The 20,646-nt window shown below is 46.1% G+C and overlaps 1 protein-coding gene across 2 annotated transcripts in view; it reads left to right on the forward strand.

The window, feature by feature from the left end:
• LOC115470519 (septin-7-like) overlaps positions 1 to 20,646 on the forward strand; it is a 343,205-nt gene that overhangs the window by 216,894 nt on the left and 105,665 nt on the right. For both annotated transcript variants that reach the window (XM_030203751.1, XM_030203752.1), the window contains exons 8-9: positions 6,838 to 6,934; positions 10,920 to 10,971. In XM_030203751.1, coding sequence (XP_030059611.1) covers positions 6,838 to 6,934; positions 10,920 to 10,971 — 149 coding nt within the window. The remainder of the gene's footprint in view (positions 1 to 6,837; positions 6,935 to 10,919; positions 10,972 to 20,646) is intronic.

The following is a 20,646-nucleotide window of genomic DNA, read 5'->3' on the forward strand; positions in this document are numbered from 1 at the left end:
CTGGTTGCAGCTACTTCCAGACAACATCTTTTAGTTTCTAAAAGAATCCTTTGGGGTTTTTCCAAATGGAGAGCCCCCTTCCAGAACTGTTATCAAGCCTCTGGGGTATCCCTGATCTGCACCAGAATAGTGGCCTTAACTTCAACATAGGTGGTTAGCATCTTGGAAACCAGCTTGGCTACTACCTAGGTATGGGCCCTAAACACTGTTCTTTCTTAGCTGAGCAGGAATCCTCCAACTGCATTGCTGCCAGCGGGGATGGTGCTTCAATATTGTATTTTCAATCACTAGGGATAGGCAAGTTTCCTGGAGTCCTGCAGAGCTTGCCTGTCCCTCAGTGTTGAAAATGTGATATTGAAACGGCACCACCACTGACAGGGCTTTATGTGAAGGACTCGCTTAGCTTATAGGGAACAGTGGCCCTAAAGTGACTGACTGATTGATTTAGGAACTGGTTGAGTGGAAGGCGATAGAGGGTAGTGGTAAATGGAGCTCATTCTGAGGAAAGGAATAACCAGTGGCATGCTGCATGGTTCAGTTGTTGGGTCGGTTCTTTTTAACATTTTTGTAAGCGATATTGCTGAAGGGTTGTCTGGTAAAGTTTGCCTCTTTGCAGATGATACCAAAATCTGTGATAGGGTAGATGCTCCTGATGGTGTGGATAACACGAGGAAGGACTTTGCAAAGCTAGAGGAATGGTCTGGAGTTTGGCAGCTTAGATATAACGTTAAAAAACGCAGTCATGCATTTGGGCTGCAAAACCCTGAGGGGATGGTACAGTTTAGGGGGTGAAGAGCTTTTGTGCATAAAAGAGGAGTGGGACTTGGATGTGATCATATGTGATGGATAAGGTGGCCAAACGGAAAAGGTGACTGTTAAAGCTAGAAGGATGCTTGGGTGCATAGGGAAATGAATTGGCCAATAGAGAACAGGAGGTGACACCTCTCCTACTCCCTTCACTCTTGCCCATTCCCCTCCGCCTCATCTACCCTCCAATTGCTCACTTACACTTGCTCATACTTCTCCTACTCCCCTCATCCCTGCATTTCTACATTCCTATTTCTTTTATTACTCCGATAATACTTAACTTATTTCTCTCCACCAATACTTTGTAATCCCAATTACTATGTAAGCCGCATTGAACCTGCTTTGAGTGGGAAAGCACGGGGTACAAATGTAATAAATAAATAAATGATGTCCCTTTATAAGACTCTAGTGAGACTTCATTTAGAATATTGTGTACAGTTTTGGAGCTGCACCTTCACAAAGGTGTAAACAGGATGGAGTTGGTCCAGAGGGCGGCTACTAAAATGGTCAGTGGTCGTCGTCATAAAGTGTATGGGGCTATAGGGACAGACTTAAAGAACTCAATACGTATACTTTAGAAGAAAAGCAGGAGAAGGGGAGATATGATAGAGACATTTAAATATCTGTGCTATAAATGCATAGAAGGCAAGTCTCAGTTGAATGGAAGCTGTGGTACAAGGGGGCATAGGATGAAGGTAAAAGGGGATAGACTGAGAAGTAACCCGAGGAAGTACTTATTCACGGAAAGGGTGGTGAATTTGTGGAACGACCTCCCGGTGAAATTGGTGAAGACGAAAACCTGAATTCAAGAGAGCTTGGATCTAGTACATAGGATCTCTAAGGGATTGATAGGGAGAGTAGGTGGCATGGATAAGCGGACTAGATAAGCCCATATGATCATTATCTGCCTACATTTTTCTGTTTCTATGTAAGTAGTCCAAAGTTGTCTATTGCCAGCCAGCCAGTCAGTTTTTTTTATTTTTTTTAGGAATTTACTGAAAACTAGTCTGGGTCATCTCCCAGGATTATTTTAGGCATTACGAGGCTGGGTGGAAGTTGCTTGAGTACTTGGTCCCTCTCAATTTTTGCAGCATGGTTTTCAGTATCATCTTTATGCTGATGACACCCAGCTATACCTCTCCACACCTGACATCACCGCGGAGACCCAGGCCAAGGTATCGGCCTGTTTATCCGACATTGCGGCATGGATGTCCAACCGCCACCTGAAGCTGAACATGTCCAAGACCGAGCTCCTCGTCTTTCCTCCTAAACCCACTTCTCCTCTTCCTCCACTCTCTATCTCTGTTGATAACACCCTCATCCTCCCCGTCCCATCTGCCCGCAACCTCGGAGTCATCTTCGACTCCTCCCTCTCCTCTGCGCATATCCAACAGACTGCCAAGACCTGTCGCTTCTTCCTCTTCAACATCAGCAAAATTCGCCCTTTCCTCTCTGAGCATACCACCAGAACTCTCGTCCACGCTCTCATTACCTCTCGCCTTGATTACTGCAACTTACTTCTCACCGGCCTCCCACTCGGCCATCTATCCCCCCCTTCAATCCGTTCAGAACGCTGCTGCACGTCTTATATTCCGCCAAAACCGATATACTAATATCACCCCTTTCCTCAAATCACTTCATTGGCTTCTGATCAGATATCGCATACAATTCAAGCTCCTCCTCCATACCTACAAATGCACTCAGTCTGCGGCTCCTCACTACCTCTCCACCCTCATCTCCCCCTATGTTCCCGCCCGCAACCTCCGCTCACAGGACAAAGCCCTTCTCTCAGTACCCTTCTCCACCACTGCCAACTCCAGGCTCCGCTCATTCTGCCTTGCCTCACCCTATGCCTGGAACAATCTTCCTTTACCCATACTCCATGCCCCCTCCCTACCCATCTTCAAATCTCTGCTTAAAACTCACCTCTTCAATGCTGCCTTCGGCGCCTAACCGCTCGAGAAATATAAAATGCCCCAATCTATCCACCCTATCAGATTAACTGTTCACTCGTCCTCTAGATTGTTCACTTGTCTTTAGATTGTTCTCTTGTCTTTTAGATTGTAAGCTCTTTGAGCAGGGACTGTCCTTCTATGTTTAAATTGTACAGCGCTGCGTAACCCTAGTAGCGCTTTAGAAATGTTAGTAGTAGTAATAACCATCACTATGTTATTTAACAAAAACCTGCCTATTTGGTGCTAATTCACTTCTTCCTTTCCCTTTCTAGAGCAAGGCTACTTCCTTTAGCCCAACTATGTGTCTCTGTACTGTAGCAAGGACCCAGAGCCCTTCAAATGGTAGTGGGTCCATCTTCTTTAGGGGAGATATGCAGATCCCACCCCTGCCACAGTGTGATGGTGTGAGCCAGTATTAGTGACCTGAGCCTTTAAACACCCAGCCAGGCTAGAATTTAAAGGCAGCAAAAATCTTTATCCTTTGTAGTTCAGGTTCAAAACACAAAATCAGCCTGCCTTCCCTCACAGGCTGTTAGTTCAAGTTCAAACATAAAACAGCTCAGAGTTAAATATCAAAAGATAGTCTGTTTCTCTAACAGACCAGTAGATGAGTTCAGAAGGTTCCTGAATTATCTCTGGAAACATACAAAAGTAACATGTCCTACCTTGCAGGCTAAGTGGACAGCGGAGCAGAAACATTCCTTAGTAGAGATGTAGTCTGGAGGGCTGCTTTTTCCTGTTCTAAGTCTCTCTGACTTTCCTTTTTTTTTTTTTTTTAAATATCTTCTCTGACTGAACCGTGTGCTTCTGGCTCTGTTAAAGTGATCTGTTGGGAGAATATGTTTGAATAGGACCAGAGTTCTCTTTTATATTCTCCCTTATACATGTGTAGAATATATGGGGAAAGAGAAATGGGACTTGATATACCGCCTTTCTGAGGTTTTTGCAACTACATTCAAAGCGGTTTACATATATTGAGGTACTTATTTTGTACCAGGGGCAATGGAGGGTTAAGTGACTTGCCCAGAGTCACAAGGAGCTGCAGTGGGAATCGAGCTCAGTTCCCCAGGATCGAAGTCCACTGCACTAACCACTAGGCTACTCCTCTACAGCCAGAGACCCCCCCCCCCCCCCCACACTGGAATGGTGGTGGGCCCAGTCATAGAGCTCAGGCCATTACAGACCTTGGCTGAGTCAGAAATCTGATGGCTGACATAACTGGGAGCTTAGTGGAAAAGTATGGCCTAGTTGTTAGCACAGATAGAGGCCTGATGGTAAAACCAAGTGTAGTTGTCAGGCTTAGGAAAAGGCCTGAATGACTTAAATTGGAAAGTTAGGTCAAGGAAAAAATGAAACAAAATGGAAGATTAGAGAATTAAAATGGAAACTATCAGTTACAAAGTGGACTTTTCTCTAATCTAAGGTAGAAAAGTTGAGAAATGAATGCGTCATGCCAAGTGCAAGGAAATGATTAAGAAAAAGGGGTGTCAACTTTGCAATTGGGCAAGATTGTGGTCAACAACTTAACATGGTAACTTATGGGCCCCATTACTTAGAATGGAGATATGAGAATATATAAGGTGGATAGATTTTGGGCGTGCCAGAAGACCTTCTGACTTGCTACACGAAGTGCTGTCCGGCCGTCCACCTATCTGCTTGTATTCCTGATCCTACTGTGTTATTGTGGTAAGATATAATAAAGGTAATTACCCTTGCTATCTGTCTTCTCTCCTTCTTAACTAATGACTAGCAGGATGCTTAACCTCCTGAGCCTAAATTAGTTATGGGTAGGACCCTTACACATCTACTGATATTCACGGATATCAGGAGTCAGATGAAAGAGGTCATGTTAGAGGAATATATTTTAAGCCTTCTGGGAGACTCCCTTCGTCCATTTGGACACATGTCCATTGTGGGAGAGGGGCAATTCTTCCCTGGATAGAAAGGAAGAATAAAAACAGGGGCTAGCGTAAACTTTTGCATTTGTATTTGTGTACTATTAGGACTGGTTATGAGTGCCTTTTTATACAAACAAAAAAAACAGCACCACGGGCCTTTAAAAATGGAACACAGTTCTTTAATGAATGAGCCTTGACAAAAAGACCCGACACGGGCCGTGTTTCGGTGACTAGCACCTGCGTCAGGGGTCACAGTGATGACGTGAAAAACTTGGGGAATAACTCGAATATATTCCTCTACAATATATTATTCCTTACCCCACGTCTCATGTAGTAAAAGCTACAAAGCACCAAGGCACTTTCACTTTCTGTATCAAAATGGATTTTTTTTTACCACACTCAGGACATGTAAATGGTTTCACTCCTGTGTGTATTATCTGGTGCATTGTGAGGTTTACCTTCTGACCAAAGCTTTTACCACACTGTATACATTCAAATGGTTTCTTTCCTGTGTGGATTCTTTGATGCACTTTGAGATTTACATTACAACCAAAGCTTTCACCACACTTAGAACATGTGAATGGTTTCACTCTATTGTGGATTTTCTTGTGTATTTTGTATGTTTTGCATTTGGATGTTTTTTTGTTTGAAAATGGACCAAACAATAAAATGTCCAAATCACAAAACGTTTTTCCAAACGGCATTTTCAAAAGGAAAAGAAACTTCTTTTTTGTGTGTGTGTGTGTATAAAATGACCTTCTTTCCTATTTTGGTCTTGGACAAAAATGTCCAAATTCAGAATTATACGTCATATCCAAAAATGCCCCTCATGCACTTGCCTAAGGTTACAAGGAGCTGTAGTTGAAATCGAACCCATGTTGCCAGGATCAAAGCCCGCTGCACTAACCATTAAGCCACTCCTCCTCTATTTTGGTCATTTTGCATTTGGACGTGTTTTTGTTTGAAAATGGACCAAAAAATAAAATGTCCAGATCACAAAGTCATTTTTTTCCTTTTCCTTTTCCTTTTCTGAATTTGGACATTTTTGTAAAATGTCCAAATTCAGACTTGGATGTCATATCGAAAATGCCCCTCCATGTAAATCTAGTTTTTGGTGAGAATAGTAGATGACGGCAGAAAAAGACCTACACGGTCCATCCAGTCTGCCCAACAAGATAAACTCATATGTGCTACTTTTTTGTGTATACCTTACCTTGATTTGTATCTGCCATTTTCAGGGCACAGACCGTAGAAGTCTTGCCCAGCACTAGCCCCACGTCCCAACCACCATTCCCGCCTCCCCCATTGGCTCTGCCACCCAATCTCGGCTAAGCTTCTGAGGATTCATTCCTTCTGAACAGAATTCCTTTGTTTATCCCACGCATGTTTGAATTCCGTTACCGTTTTCATCTCCACCACCTCCCGCAGGAGGGCATTCCAAGTATCCACCACTCTCTCCGTGAAAAAATACTCCTTTTCTCTTCTACTCACTGTCTTGCTTTGATTTTGTGTGAACAGTACAAAAGCAGAAATATGCCATACTGGCCTATTAGTAACCACATTGGTGGACTCTTCAAGTGAGGAGATGCTAGAAGAGGCCACGACTGGTTCTTATTCGCCAGGCACATTTTAAGAACAAGAATAGCCATACTGGGTCAGACCAATGGTCCTTCTAGCCTATCCCATTTCCAACAGTGGCCAAGCCTGGTCACAAGTACCTGGCAGAAACCCAAATAGTAGCTTCCCCATGTCTGTCTCAACATTTTCCTTGTTTAATCCCAGACATATATATTTACTTACATGAGCTCGCTCTTGTTTTAGGTTTGTCTCTTAGATTCCAGGTTAGTTCTTTAATAATGTATTATGAGAGAGGAAGTACAGTGGTGATGACTTTTAATACTGCCCTGGGGACAGTGCCTTGGCTTTTTCTGTAGTTCTCATGCCCTATTCAGGTGTAGTTATGGGGCTGTATATTCCTTAGAGCTTTTCTGTTGTGTTCATCCTGAAATTTATGAGGGTGATACACCTATATTTATGTAGGCTGTGCTTGGGAAGGACCCAGATAATATTTCATAGCAAGTAACCTCTTTTCCATCTTGATGATGTCCGATTACTGGTGCAGAAACCACTGCAGGGTTTCAGTTGACAAGTCTGTCTTGTTTGCATTCTTTTGACAGGAACGGATGCCTCTGGCTGTTGTGGGCAGCAATGCGGTAATTGAGGTGAATGGGAAGAAGGTTCGAGGCCGGCAATATCCATGGGGGGTGGCAGAAGGTAAGAGTTCTAGCTTTACATGTCGCTATTGGATGTCATCCTAGGGTGACAGGAAGAAAGACTTGCTTTGGATATCCCTTAGCTGTCAGCCATATTGAGAGTTGCAATGTTCAGAAACCAGCGGGGTGTGTGGGGAAGGCAGAAGTGGGTAAGCATTCTGTCTCATCATTCACTGATGTGTTTTTTTTTTTTTCCTCCCTCCCTGCTGCTGTTGCGACTGACAGAGGGCATTCTGGGTAACTCCTCTCGCTTTTAGTTCTTGCTGTCTTCCCTGCTCTCTCAGCTTTCTCCCTGCTTGCTGCTGTTGCGGCTGTCTGCTGTTATCCCTTGCTGGAGAGAGGACTTGCTCTTCCTATTTCTGCATGGTGCTCATGATGGAAATGAGAGACGGTTCCTTCCCACTTTTTCTTCCCACACCTTTGTGCAGTCTTAAGGGAAGGGGGGAAACTCTTCCTCCTCTATATGTAGTCCTTGAGTAGGTAATAGAAATCCTCTATCAGCTAAAAAGGCACTTGTGCTGTCTATATTTCCTAACCCCCCCCCCCCCCCCCCCTCCAAAGCACGATGTGAAACTGCCTCATCTCTCCCTCACTCTGAGCAGAGATTTCTGGACCAGCCTGTTGTACCAGGGAGAAAGGACAGTTTCTACTTAGCTCTGTCAATTGTTCCATGTTCAGTTGATTATGTACAGTTTGTATTTTGTTTGTGGATTGTGGATAGCGCAGAATAGAAATTATTTAAATAAATATCTGACCTGTACTGCTCTGCCCTAATAGTGGCCTCTGTGCTATGCTATGGTAAGAATATAAAACTGAATAGCTTCTGGCCACCATGTCTAAATGTCCCTCGTCTATGATTGCCTAGTACCTCTTGCTTGCACATAACTGAGGGGCTCTGTGTGTCTGTGGAAGGATTCAGTATTGAACATCAGTTTGAACAGTCAGCTTAATTTAAATCTGGTTGACCTGGGATGCCTCTATATCTGGGCAAGTTAAACGCGGGTCTGAACAGCTGATGTGTGTTTTTGGTGTGATAGTTTATTTATTTCTTTTGAACCGGCTTAATTGAATTACATTTTTATTCAAATCATAATAGAGGTGCCCCCAAAGGGTTTTGAAATTGTGATGTGATTAAATTATATGTATTACCACATTATTTGTGTGCAGTGAAATGTTTTCCCTACCCTGGTTTCTTTTTCTTGGGTTTTTGTGTGTTGTAACTTTTTTTTTCTTGTGGGTTTTTATTTTAGTTTATTTTTTGCTGTACTCAGCATCTCCTGTCCACCTCTCTAATGTGGCAAATAATTTGAATATATATGTCTAGTGTTACTCAACATCCACTTGACTCCTTTTTCCATAGAGCATAGAGTCAGGGCTTTTTTTGAGGGGGTTCTTGGGGGTACTGAGTACTCGCACCTTTTCTGTTGTCTGCTAAAATTGACCCATGGTCCCCTAGTTTTAATGAAAGAGCTCAGGCTCTGTAGGGTGTAAATAGATAATACTTATGATAGTAATTACCCACTGATGACTTATTCCAAGGTTCCTAGCTCAGCCTAGGGGTATATTATACAGGAACCTTGGTGCTGGCACCCTGCCAGCGTTTTGTTCCCCGCCAAAGAACAGAAGCCACGTCACAGATGATATTATTATTATTTATTATAGGTAAAAAAATAGAAACACTTTGCAATAGCTTATATGCAATATAATATCTCTTACTGAGATGCACACTAACAAATATATTGTCTAACTACACTCTGATTATCCTGAGACTATGTACAGTAATGATTAGAACAGTACAAATGATATCCTAATGATCCTTATGAAAACTTATCACATCTTATGCAAAATACACATTAGCAGCTTTCCCTGACCAAGAGCTGACATAAACCAGTCGTACTTAGATAAACCCACTGCCTAACCCCAGACTAGGAAATATATCACTGTGATCTCACCATGCTGTCCTGATGACGGCTGCAGATGAGACCGGAGCTGATTTTCCCAAAGACGCTCTCTCAGCTGTCTGTGTCTTAGATGTAGTGCAGGTCTTTCTCAGCAAGCAAGCAGGTTTCCATCTCTCCGTTGGTTTTCAGAGCCAATATCTCTGCCACAGGTATTTGCACCAGTTATGCAGGTCACAAGGTTGGTATCATATAGTCTCTTGCTCACCCCGAGCCTTGCTGGATTTCTCAGGTCCTTACCAGGTACTCCTCCTCTGAGGGTCTCCGACTAACTAACCTCCCACTCTTCCCGCGTTCTTCCAGACCTCCCGGTCGGGTGATAACCCGGACCAATTATGATCATGTACAGTCCAGTGCATGGGCAAGAAGAGTTCTTTGTTTTGTGACCTTGGAGATGGCAACTTCTGGTGCCATGAGTATGACTCCCTTCCCAGCGTCTCAGAGATAGAAGGGGGATGGTTGGAACACAGAATGTCCTTGACTTCCGCAAGCCTGTCAGTGATTTTCCACAAGCTGAAGCTGGCTCTTGCTGACACAGAGATGTGCAGGTCAGAGGGTTGCAGCAGCCATCTTATTGTACCAAGATGTCATAGACTTGTATAGGCCAAGACCAGCTTATGTAAGATCACAGGGAAATACCCCTACAGCTCTACACACAAATACTGCCTTGTCATAGATTCTGTGACTGGTTGCAGGGGACCTGGCTATTGTGGGGTGGGTCCCTCAGTGGTCACCCCACCCCTGAAGGGTGGCCTGGCATTTGAGTACCGGCCAGGATAATCCGCCAAAGATGGATAATTTGAGTACTGGCACCTTTTTCGCTAGAAGAAATGCACTGGAGCTAGTTTAGACGTAAGAATCACTCTGGATCAGCTATGCAAGATATCAAAAATCCATACAGCAAGAAATATTATGTACTGTTTTAACAGAGCTTTGCAGTTGGTGGCATATACATTTTAAAATTAGATAAATCAGCTAAAATGCCATAATTTCCTTGAACTAGAGAGGGGCTGATCTTTGGGTCATCAGTTGTGATATTAAGGGAGGGGCTACCTTAATCCAGGCATTTTGACACATTCATATATTTAATTCTTGATCAATTTTCAGAATCTTGCCATGAGAAAGCTGATCCAGCTTGGGAAGAGAAACAAAACCCCTCCCCATCTTATATCAGAGAATTAACTCCCCCCCACTTAAATTACTTTGTTGGTTGTGCTTTTATGTAATTTATTTAAAATCAGTACAATTATAATCCTAAACTTAACATTGAAGCTACAGAATAATGAGCTTCCATTATGATGATAATTATATACAAATGATTTTTCATATGCATCTGTGCTTTAGCATCGACTCGGAACATAGTTCCAATGTACTTCAAGTTGGATAAAGTTTCTCTGTCCTCTGTTTTATAGCAAGTAAACGTTTTCTCAGGACATTGTATAAGTAATGCAGGTTAATTTTAGTTTTTGCTATGACCAAAACAGGAACTTGATCTTTGACTGTAGAGATCTGTTTATCACTACTTTAAACACCTATTGATGGATTTTGCTTGAATAGTATCAGACTTCTGAGCCATACATGCAGTGTGGTCAAGTGTAAGTATGTTTCTGATGTACTTGGTAGAATTGTCCTAACAAGATTGCTTTCATGGGGTCATGGGCTGTTGCACATGACCATACTTAAGTAAAACTGTACATCTCATAATTTAGAGTATGTCTACATTTTGTTGTTTTTGAAAGATCACTAACCACGTGGTTAGATATATTTCCTTTTTAAATGACTGGCTCTGAGATTGGATGTTCTTTGGATGATCAAGGATGAGTACTGTATCACTAGTTGTAGATAGCAAATGGCAAAATGGTGTACAATAGGGCTGCCACCTAGTGTTTCATTAGTAGATGCAGAGAATTAGATGGTATTAAAAAGTATTTCCTGCTGTCCTAGAGTATGTTTCTTCAAAAGCAGTATCGATTCTGACAGAAGCACTGCCTTCATGCCAACTCATTTTCTTCTTTCTTCCTTGTTTAGTGGAGAATGGGGATCACTGTGACTTTACTATTCTCCGGAACATGCTGATCAGGTGAGTCTGAGCCAATCTCCTTCCAAATAAGCAGCAAAAAACTGGCAGATCCTAATTAGATGTGGATTGGAAGAGGGTTTAATCTCATAGCCTCACTCTCATTTGTCATTACTAATCTTTGTATGTGGCACATCTGTTGTCATCTTGCTAAGGTCTGACATGTCTTTATAGGTATAAGAAAAATGATTGTATTAAGTTTGTACTCTAATGTGCCCCCAAACTTCTCTTTGTTATGACTGGGGTCTGTTGTCCTAACCTTTTCTTTAGATATATTTTAGAGGATGAATGAATATCTGGAGCTTCCTTTGCATCAGTAACAGATGAATCCAGAAACAGTGGGTTGTGTCCATCTACCAGCAGGTGGCGATAGAGATCACTGACTTAAACCAGGGACATAGGATGTGTAACTCCTCTGAAAGTCAGTATGTCTCTGTCTCCAACAGATGGATGAATGTTCTTCCTTTAACTCCTGGATTCCTCTGTTAGGGGTTGTCCTGGCCTAGGTCTCCTGGTCAGTGGAGCGTGGGGGTGCTCTGGTTGTATGGCACCAACTTTAGGGGGCTTACCCCCTGCCCTTGTCCTTTTTGGCAGCCTCTGCCTGGCTTCCACTTGGGCTGTTAGCGAAGTTCCTGTTAAAAAAAAAAGAAAAAAAAGAGACAAAGCAAAACGCTTATGGAACAAGAAAGCTCTTTCAAATAAATAAATAAAAATGAAAACCCCCATTCAGAGCCTAGGAAGATGTGAGGCAGCTGAGAGTGCTTGGGTGCAGTGTGTTGCGGCTGCAGGACCCGTGCAGGATTAAGTCTGGAGTTGTTCTTCTGCATCTTCACGGTTTTTATTTAGTTGAAGAGATGTGTCTATGGTGCCAGAGAACTGGAAGCACTGTCCCTGCTGCGGACAGCGGTGGGCAGCGTCCAGTCTCTTGGTGGGGGGGGGGGGGGGGCGGTGGTAATTTTCCTGTAGTAGAGGCCACAGCCCTCTCTGGCAGCATGGTACCTTCCCATTCAGGAGATTCCCATGTGCATTCTCCCTTACTGTTGGCTGATGTGGCGGCTCCTGCAGCCATTTTAGGTGCTGAGGAGCAGGAGCAGTTCTTGCGACAGAATCCGGGGGACCTCAGAACATGGCGGGCGCCGGTTCTTCGGCAGCTACTGACGCAGGAGTGGGAGCCATGTGGTCTTCAGGGGTGGGAGAGCCATTTCCCCCTTGACTTCGTACTTCTGCTTCATCAGGCTTACATGATGAAGAGAGCTCAGCAACAGGACAGTGCTGGGCTTCAGCCTATTGTGGCAGTCCCTGTTCAGGTTGTGGGCTCGGCTCTTCCGGCCAAGCAGAGGCGTTTGGGTGTTTCTTCTGAAGTGGGGCTGCTTGACCCTCCATCTCTCACACTGTCAAGAGCCGCCGTTGACCAGCTTCTCAGGGCAGGTTCCTTTGGGGAAGGAGTTGGAGCCTTGGAGCTGGATGACCCCACGGCCGTCGGTATCTTTCACAAGGGGGAGTTGTCCTCCTTGAATTTCAACACCCTGAGTCCCCTCAGTGTTTCGGTGCATGAGTCTCCAGTGTCTGCCGCAGCTAACCCTAAAATGGCAGGGCAGTAGACAGCCTGCTCAGTCCATGAGGTGATTGAGGAGCTCATCTCAGCACATTGATCCTCGCCAGTCGCTGGGTTGCGGGTGGTAAAGGCCATGGCTGGCCTGTACCCTGTTCCACAGGAGTACTTGGAACATTCGAAACTTCCAAAGATGCTTTGGTGGTGGTGGTCACCAAAAAAACTACTCTCTCTGTGGAGAGGGGTGTCGCTCTAAAGGACGCCCAGGACTGCAAGCCAGAGGCAACATTGAAACAGGCCTTTGAGGTCTCGGCTCTTTCCCTTTAGGCTTCCATCTGCAGCTCCTATGCTGCGGGAGCATACCTATCCTTGGGAGTAGACCAGTCTGCGGCGGATTTTCCCTCTATGGAATCTGACCTGGCTTATTTGGCGGACCCATATGTTATCTGTGCGTCTGCCAGGCAGATAGCATTGACTGTTATGGCTATTTTGGCTTCACCATTGGGTGGTGGATGCATCCTCTAAACAGCGCCTTACCAAGCTCCCTTTCAAGGGCAGACTGCTGTTTTGTGATGAGCTTGAGTGTTTGGTTAAGGACTTGGGAGACTCCAAGACTCAGCATTTGCTGGAGGACTGATGCAAGCTGGCATTCCGGGCAAGCATGGCACATTCTCAGTGTAGGGAGGCCAGGAAATATTGGCTGGGCCGGGGAGCAGCTTTGGCTGCTCTTTCAACGTCCTTCCAGCATCTCTGGTTCAGTTACTGTCATCCGTTTGGACCACAAACAAAGCACAGGAGCTGTGGCTCGGGCTGCCCAGTGATAGGTCACCGGTCCACTGCTCAACGCTCCACATTAGGGGTCAGCTAACCCAGTTTTTTGAGCAATGGACCAGTGGGTGCTCGACATTGGCAGAGAAGGTTACAAATTAGAGTTCTCCTCACCTCTAGGAGAATATTTCTTTGAGTCTCTGTGCAGGGCAGCAACCAAGCACTTGGCTGTCCTCTCCACTCTACACACCATAAGGGCCCTTGGTGCTGTGGTGCCCATCCTGCCGGCGGAGTGGGGCAGGGTTGCTATTCGACTTACTTCGTAGTGCCCAAGAAGGACAGGTCCTACCCAACCAGTTTCGGACCTCAAACATGTGAACTGATTTCTCAGGGTGCAGCATTTCCACATGGAGATGTTGTGCTTCATGCTTCGTCCTGGCGGCAGTTCAACAAGGAGAATTTCTGACTGCCCTGGATCTCAAGGAGGCATACTCACATATTCCCATTAGGTCTCTGCACCAGCGTTTTCTCTGTTTTGCAGTGCTAGGTCAGCATTACCAGTTCCAGGTTCTTCCCTTCATCCTGGCCATGGCACCTTGCGTGTTTTCCAAGGTTGTGGTGGTGGCTGCATTTCTTCAGAAGGAGTGGGTGCAGGTGCACCTGTATCTCGATGATTGGCTCATTCAGGCATCGTCAGAGCGCGAGAGTTGGGATGCCACCGCCAGGGTGGTGGATCTCTTTCAGTCTCTTGGGTGGGTGGTCAGTTTCTCCAAGAGTCATCTGGTGCCCTCTCAGACTCTGGCATATCTAGGTGTGCTCTTTGATACTGCCCAGGGCAAAGTGTTCATGCTGGACCTTCTGTTGACCAAGTTGCAGGGGCATATTCGTAATCTCTATGAGTGGAATATAAACACCTGGTAAAGTCTCCTCCTAAATTCATGCCTGTGCACGTGAGATGATACGCAGGTCCTGGGTTCCATGACGGCAGCCATGGAGGTAGTTCTGTGGGCAAGAGTGCACATGCGGCCGCTTCAGCACTCTCTTCTGAGCCAGTGGTTGTTGGTGTCGCAGGACTATCAGGTGTGCCTCTGTTGGAATCTGCAGGCCAGACACAGTATGTGGTGGTGGTGGAGGCTCCAGGTCCCCAACTTGCAGAAGGGGATGCTGTTGGCATCTCCACCATGGATTCAGGTGGTGATGGATGCCAACCTGGTGGGCTGGGGTGCCCATTGAAGTGCTCTGTTGTCACGTTTTCCAAAAGCAGGACTAGGTTAGTGAGCCCTTGGGCCACTGTCGAGGAGCGGCAGTGGCAGGCAAAACCACCCCCATACCAGGAACAAGACAGAACTCAGATAGGAACAGCAAGACTTCACCTGCACTAGCCGCCCTTCCCCAGGCGTTGAGCACCTGGCTGCAGGCGGCCGACAGGACTTACAGGACAGGGTAGGAACTGGAAGCTGCAAGCAGCCACTAAAACAGGGAACAAACACGAGACAGAACTGAAAGCTGCCAAGCAGCCACTAAACAAGAAGCACAGACAAACAGAAACTAAACACAAAAGACAGACAAGGAACAAGTCTAGGAAACAAACAACAACCCTAAGCTAAACTACACACAGACTAGCATCAGACAAGGAACTAGAATAAAAACCAAGCTAGGCAGAAGTGCATCAAGCACCAACAAACCAGGGCCTTAGGCAATGCAAAGGCAAAGCAGAGAGTTTCCAAATGGCTAATAAGCCGAGCAGCAGCTGAGATTCAGCCGCAGCTATGGGTGCTGTGCAGGCTCAAACAAGACAAGCAAGTCTGGCAGGCCGGAAGATCCGGACTGGACTGGGCTGAAGTCTGGATCGAAAAACAGCACACAGGCAATCCAATGCAGCCACCAGGGGGCGAGATGACTGAGAGCCTGAAACCAGGGCACGACTGTGACAGTACCTCCTCATCAAGACCCCCCCCCCCCCCCCCCCCCCCCCACCGACTTCCACGGGGAATTCAGGTCTCCATGGGTAACAATGGTGAAGCCTGCGGAGGAGCTTCAAAGCATGACCAGAGGCAGCTGGGCTGGAGCTTGAACTCGGCTGGAACTGAAACTTGACTTGGACTCCGCATCTTGGCTGGAACTGGAACTTGGCTTAGGCGCAGCATCTAGGCTGGAACTGTGACTCGGTCTGGACTCAGCATCTTGGCTGGAACTGGAACTCGGCCTGGACTCAGCGGCTTGAATGGAGTTGGAACTCGGCTGGGACTCAGCAGCTTGACTGAAGCTGGAACTCGGCTGGGACTCAGCAGCTTGACCGAAGCTGGAACTCGGCCGGGACTCAGCAGCTTGACCGGAGCTGGAACTGGGCCGGGACTCAGCAGCTTGACCGGAGCTGGAACTGGGCCGGGACTCAGCATCTTGACCGGAGCTGGAACTCGGCTGGGACTCAGCATCTTGACCGGAGCTGGAACTCAGAGTGGGCTCAGCATCATCTTGGCTGGAACTCAGACTCAGAGCGGACTCCGCATCCTGGCTGAGACTCAGAACAGAAGCTAAACTGGGCCTCCAAAAAGGCGGCAGGCGAGCCAAAAACTCAGGACTTCTCAGACGTCTTCTTTCAACGGTAGCTTCTGGAGTATCTTGCAAGCCTGGATCGGAGATAAGTAGGTTACGGTACTTGAAGAGCGAGGTCTTAGGATCAATGGCGGAAACTGAGTTTCTCCGGAAACGAAGCCCCCCCCCCCCCCCCCCCGCCCCCTGAGGTGTTCCCTCTCAGCAGCAGCTTCAGGAGTATTTTTCAAGGCCAGGTCAGAATAAAGTCTATCACGGTAATCCTGGAGCGTTATCCCACAATAAAGGTCAGAAACTGAGGCGAGACCGGAATCCGTACTGGAACTAGGAGCTGCCCTCAACCAGAACCCCGGAGTGCCAACAAAGGAAAAAGTCATAGGCCAGAGACCCAGCAGGTAGGGTGATCGTGCTGAGCTCATGGCCTTTGCATTCTGTCACGTTTTCCAAAAGCAGGACTAAGTGTCGTCAGAAGAAGGCGGAACACAGCGAAGGGAAGACTAGTAGACACGTCGGGGCGGGGGAGCGCTGCCTCCTTCTCACTGACGCTATGCTGCTGCCGGACAAAGGTAAATTTAGAGGAAGTGACGTCACGCTACCGAATGGAGCAGTGAAAACGGAGCTCCCGTCGACCAGCACTAAAAAAAAGCAATTAATTAGCGCTCCTGACCCCGCAATTCGGCTGAAAAGCGCAGCTACAGGCAGGTGAAAAAGAGCGAAATCGAAAAATGTCTCAAGCGAAAGCAAAACTGCCGGATTTAGCAGCGTTCTCCTATCAGCAGCAGAAAGGAAGAGCGGAACAAAATGGCGCTCATAACATGAGCGGGAACCATGAAAACGCGGAGCGAGCATGCGATGAACCTTCAATTGAAAGAATGGAGGTTGAACCAGAGATCTGGGCGAAGCTCTGCTCATGGTTTCAAGAGATTAAAACGGACCTCAAAGAAATGCGAAGAGACTTTGCCCAGCTGAGCGCGGAATTACGAGGGGAAATCACTGAGCTGGGAAACCGAGTGATGGAGGTTGAAAATGGCCAAGAAGAGCAAGGAGAGGCGATGAAAGCTATGGAGCAGCAATTGGAGGAGAGGAAAAATGAATCCAGGTACCTCTTGGACAAAGTTGAGGACTTAGAGAATAGGAGCAGACGTTCCAATATAAGAGTCCGTGGGGTGCCTGAGGCGCCTGAATTTAACAACTGTGAAGAGGTGGTACGATCTATAGCAGCGCAATTATTATCTACTGAGACTGAGTGCTATGATAAAAATACAATTAGCCTTGAACGTGCCCATAGGGCGTTGGGTATGCGAAAGCAGAACCAGCCTAAAGATATAGTGGCATGTTTCACAGAGTTTAAAGTGAAAGAAGAAGTGATGAAGAAGGCAAGAGGGGCGTGCCCTATAACTTGGGAGAGCTACCCGATTGAATTGTACCAGGACATCTCAGCCTTAACCCTTAAACGAAGGGGAGAGCTCCGTCCTTTGACGGCACAGTTGAGAGAGGAAGGAGTCCCATATAAATGGCAATACCCATTCGCTTTAACCTTTTTTCAAGAAGGAAAGCAGAGGAGAGTGGCATCACTGGAAGACGCGCAGGAATACCTGAAGCGAAGGGAGAATGCAGAAGACCCTCCTCAAGATGAGCAAGGAGCAGTAGTTCGCCCCTCAAAACCCAAATGGCAAAGGGTCTCGCAAGGCCGCGGACGCCTCCGACGACAAATTTCCGGCAAGCAAGTACATTCGCAAGCGGGAAAATGAAGCTACCAACAAACTGATCTGAAAGAATTTGTGTGATTGATCACTGGAGCAGATCAGCGATGAACTCAATCAGCCTGTGGGGAAGGAGAAGTAACCAGAGCGGGCTGAGAGACGGGGGAAGACGTTGCTCCTCTCAGCTAGAGGCATGTATCCAGAGGGGATTGGGACATGTCTTTTGTGTGAAAGGGAGGGAAGGGGGGGAGGGAAGGGAGGGGGGCAATATGGGAGTATCTGGTGGTTGCTGATTAGGCTAGGTCATGGGGGAAAGCATTGTATAACATGTTTCATTGTGTGACCTGGAATGTTAAGGGCCTCAACTCACCAATTAAGCGTAAGCGTATGTTCTCAGAGATGTTAAAAATGAAAGGTGATGTAATTATGTTACAAGAAACGCATTTAAAAAAATGTCATGAGAAACTGATAGCTCACAAAAGATATCCAGTAATACACCACTCTGCTAACAGACAACATCATAAAAAGGGAGGGGTGTTGGTGGCCTTCTCAGATACATTGCCCTGGCACATTATCAAAACAGTAGCGGATAAGGGGGGCAGGTATCTTTTGGTGATAGCCGCATTATATAACACTCAATATACATTTATGACAGTGTATGCACCCAATGAAGGGCAAGGTAAATTTATAGAAGAAATTGAAGCAGTGCTGCAAGACAACATGCAAGGCCAATTATTAATGGGCGGGGATTTCAATCTGACACTGGACCCGGTACTAGATAATTCAAAGGGGCAGGCGGGATATGCTAGAAAAGATAGAGAAATGGTGAACAGTTTTCTGAATAGGTGGGGCCTAATAGATTTATGGAGGGTATCACACATGCAGGAAAAAGACTACACATACTATTCAGCATCGCATAAATCGTATTCGAGGATAGATCTTTGGCTTGGGGATGGGATGGTGGCTAGATCTGTACAGAAGGTAGCAATAGACATTCGCACATGGTCTGACCATGCCCCAGTCCGGCTGACTCTTAGGAGTGGAAATGCAGCGGGAGGCAGAAGGTACTGGAGGCTAGATGAAGCTCTTTTACATGATCCGGAAAATGTGGGAAAGATAGAACAATATATAAAAGATTATATTGAGTTTAATGACGTGGAAGCCGTCCACCCAGCGAGCCTTTGGGAGGGATTAAAGGTGGTATTGAGAGGGCAGTTGATCTCCCTCAAGGCTCACTTGAATAAAGTAAAAGAAGCTAAAGAGAGAGAACTTAGGGAGGTGATAGCGCAAACAGAACGACAACATAAAATGAATCCTAAGGATATAAAACTCCAGAGTGAGCTCCACAAATATAAAATGCAGCTTAATGAGGTGCAGCTAGCAGAGGTAGCGAGCCAATTACAAGTTCAACAGGAATATTATGAGATGGGGGATAAAGCAAGTAGGTTGCTAGCGAACAAGCTGAAAAAGCAGATGACACGAAACCATATCCATAGTCTCAAAACACAACACGGCCAGGCCGTCACGCAAACAGGGGATATACAAGAAGCTTTTCATGATTTCTATACAAGCCTTTACAAATCAGGAGTGGACGCTACCCCCGGGGATATAGATAACTACCTGCAGGGGATAGAGCTACCCCAGCTAACGCAGGGAGAGAGAGAGAGATTGTCGGAGCCCATAGGAGTGGATGAGGTAAAGGAAGCAATTAAGGATTTGCCACATGCCAAAGCTCCAGGGCCAGATGGGTACCCCGCCAGACCTTACAAACTATTCGCCTTGTTGTTGGCGCCACTTCTGTTAAGACTCTTTCATTCTTATGACCAGGCGCAAGAATTGCCCTATACGTGGCGACTGGCGGCGGTAACCCTATTACTTAAACCAGGGAAGGACCCTCAGGACTGTGGGTCATATAGACCTATCTCCCTATTAAATGTGGACTATAAAATATTCACAAAAATACTAGCCAGCAGACTGCAAGTAGTGATGCCCAAACTGGTCCATGAAGATCAGGTGGGCTTTATTGCAGGGCGCCAGGCCTTTGATAATACAAGGTGCTTACAGCATATCATTCAGCAGGCCAGTGATGAGCAGGTGCCAGCGGTTGTTCTCTCGGTCGATGCGGAAAAAGCATTCGACCGAGTAGAATGGCCTTTCCTCTTTGCGACCCTTGATAAGGTCGGTGTGGGGGGGAGATATTTGAAATGGCTACAACTTCTATACCAGGCCCCCTTGGCGATCTTGAAAGTCAATGGTTCCTATTCTGAGCCAATACACCTTAAAAGAGGCACTAGGCAAGGCTGTGCAGTATCACCATTACTGTTCGCACTGACCATGGAGCCACTGGCCTGTAACATCAGAAGGGAGGAAGGAGTCAAGGGGATAGTGCGAGGGAAAAATTGATGTTATTTGCGGATGATATCCTTTTGACACTGACAGACCCAGAATCTTCCATAAAGCAGGCCATAGAGGTAATGAGGCAATATGGGGCACAGTCAGGCTTTAAGGTAAATATTAATAAAACAGAGATATTAAATCTCACACTTCCTAAGCAGGAGGTAGTGCGACTGAAAACAGAGCTCCCATTCATCTGGGCCACTAAATCTATAAGATATCTCGGGATACAGGTTACTCCCAAGGTGGAGGAGTTGTATGAGGCCAATTATCCTCAGAAAGTGAGAGAGCTGTTTGATGAGCTGGATAGATGGGAAGGCCTGAATATATCCTGGACGGGGCGCATTAATGCGATAAAAATGATCTTATTACCAAAACTTCTATACCTGTTCATAAGTACATAAGTACATAAGTAGTGCCATACTGGGAAAGACCAAAGGTCCATCTAGCCCAGCATCCTGTCACCGACAGTGGCCAATCCAGGTCAAGGGCACCTGGCACGCTCCCCAAACGTAAAAACATTCCAGACAAGTTATACCTAAAAATGCGGAATTTTTCCAAGTCCATTTAATAGCGGTCTATGGACTTGTCCTTTAGGAATCTATCTAACCCCTTTTTAAACTCCGTCAAGCTAACCGCCCGTACCACGTTCTCCGGCAACGAATTCCAGAGTCTAATTACACGTTGGGTGAAGAAAAATTTTCTCCG

This window comes from Microcaecilia unicolor, chromosome 5 (genome assembly GCF_901765095.1).
Source record: "Microcaecilia unicolor chromosome 5, aMicUni1.1, whole genome shotgun sequence".
In the NCBI taxonomy this organism is placed as follows: Eukaryota; Metazoa; Chordata; class Amphibia; order Gymnophiona; family Siphonopidae; genus Microcaecilia; species Microcaecilia unicolor.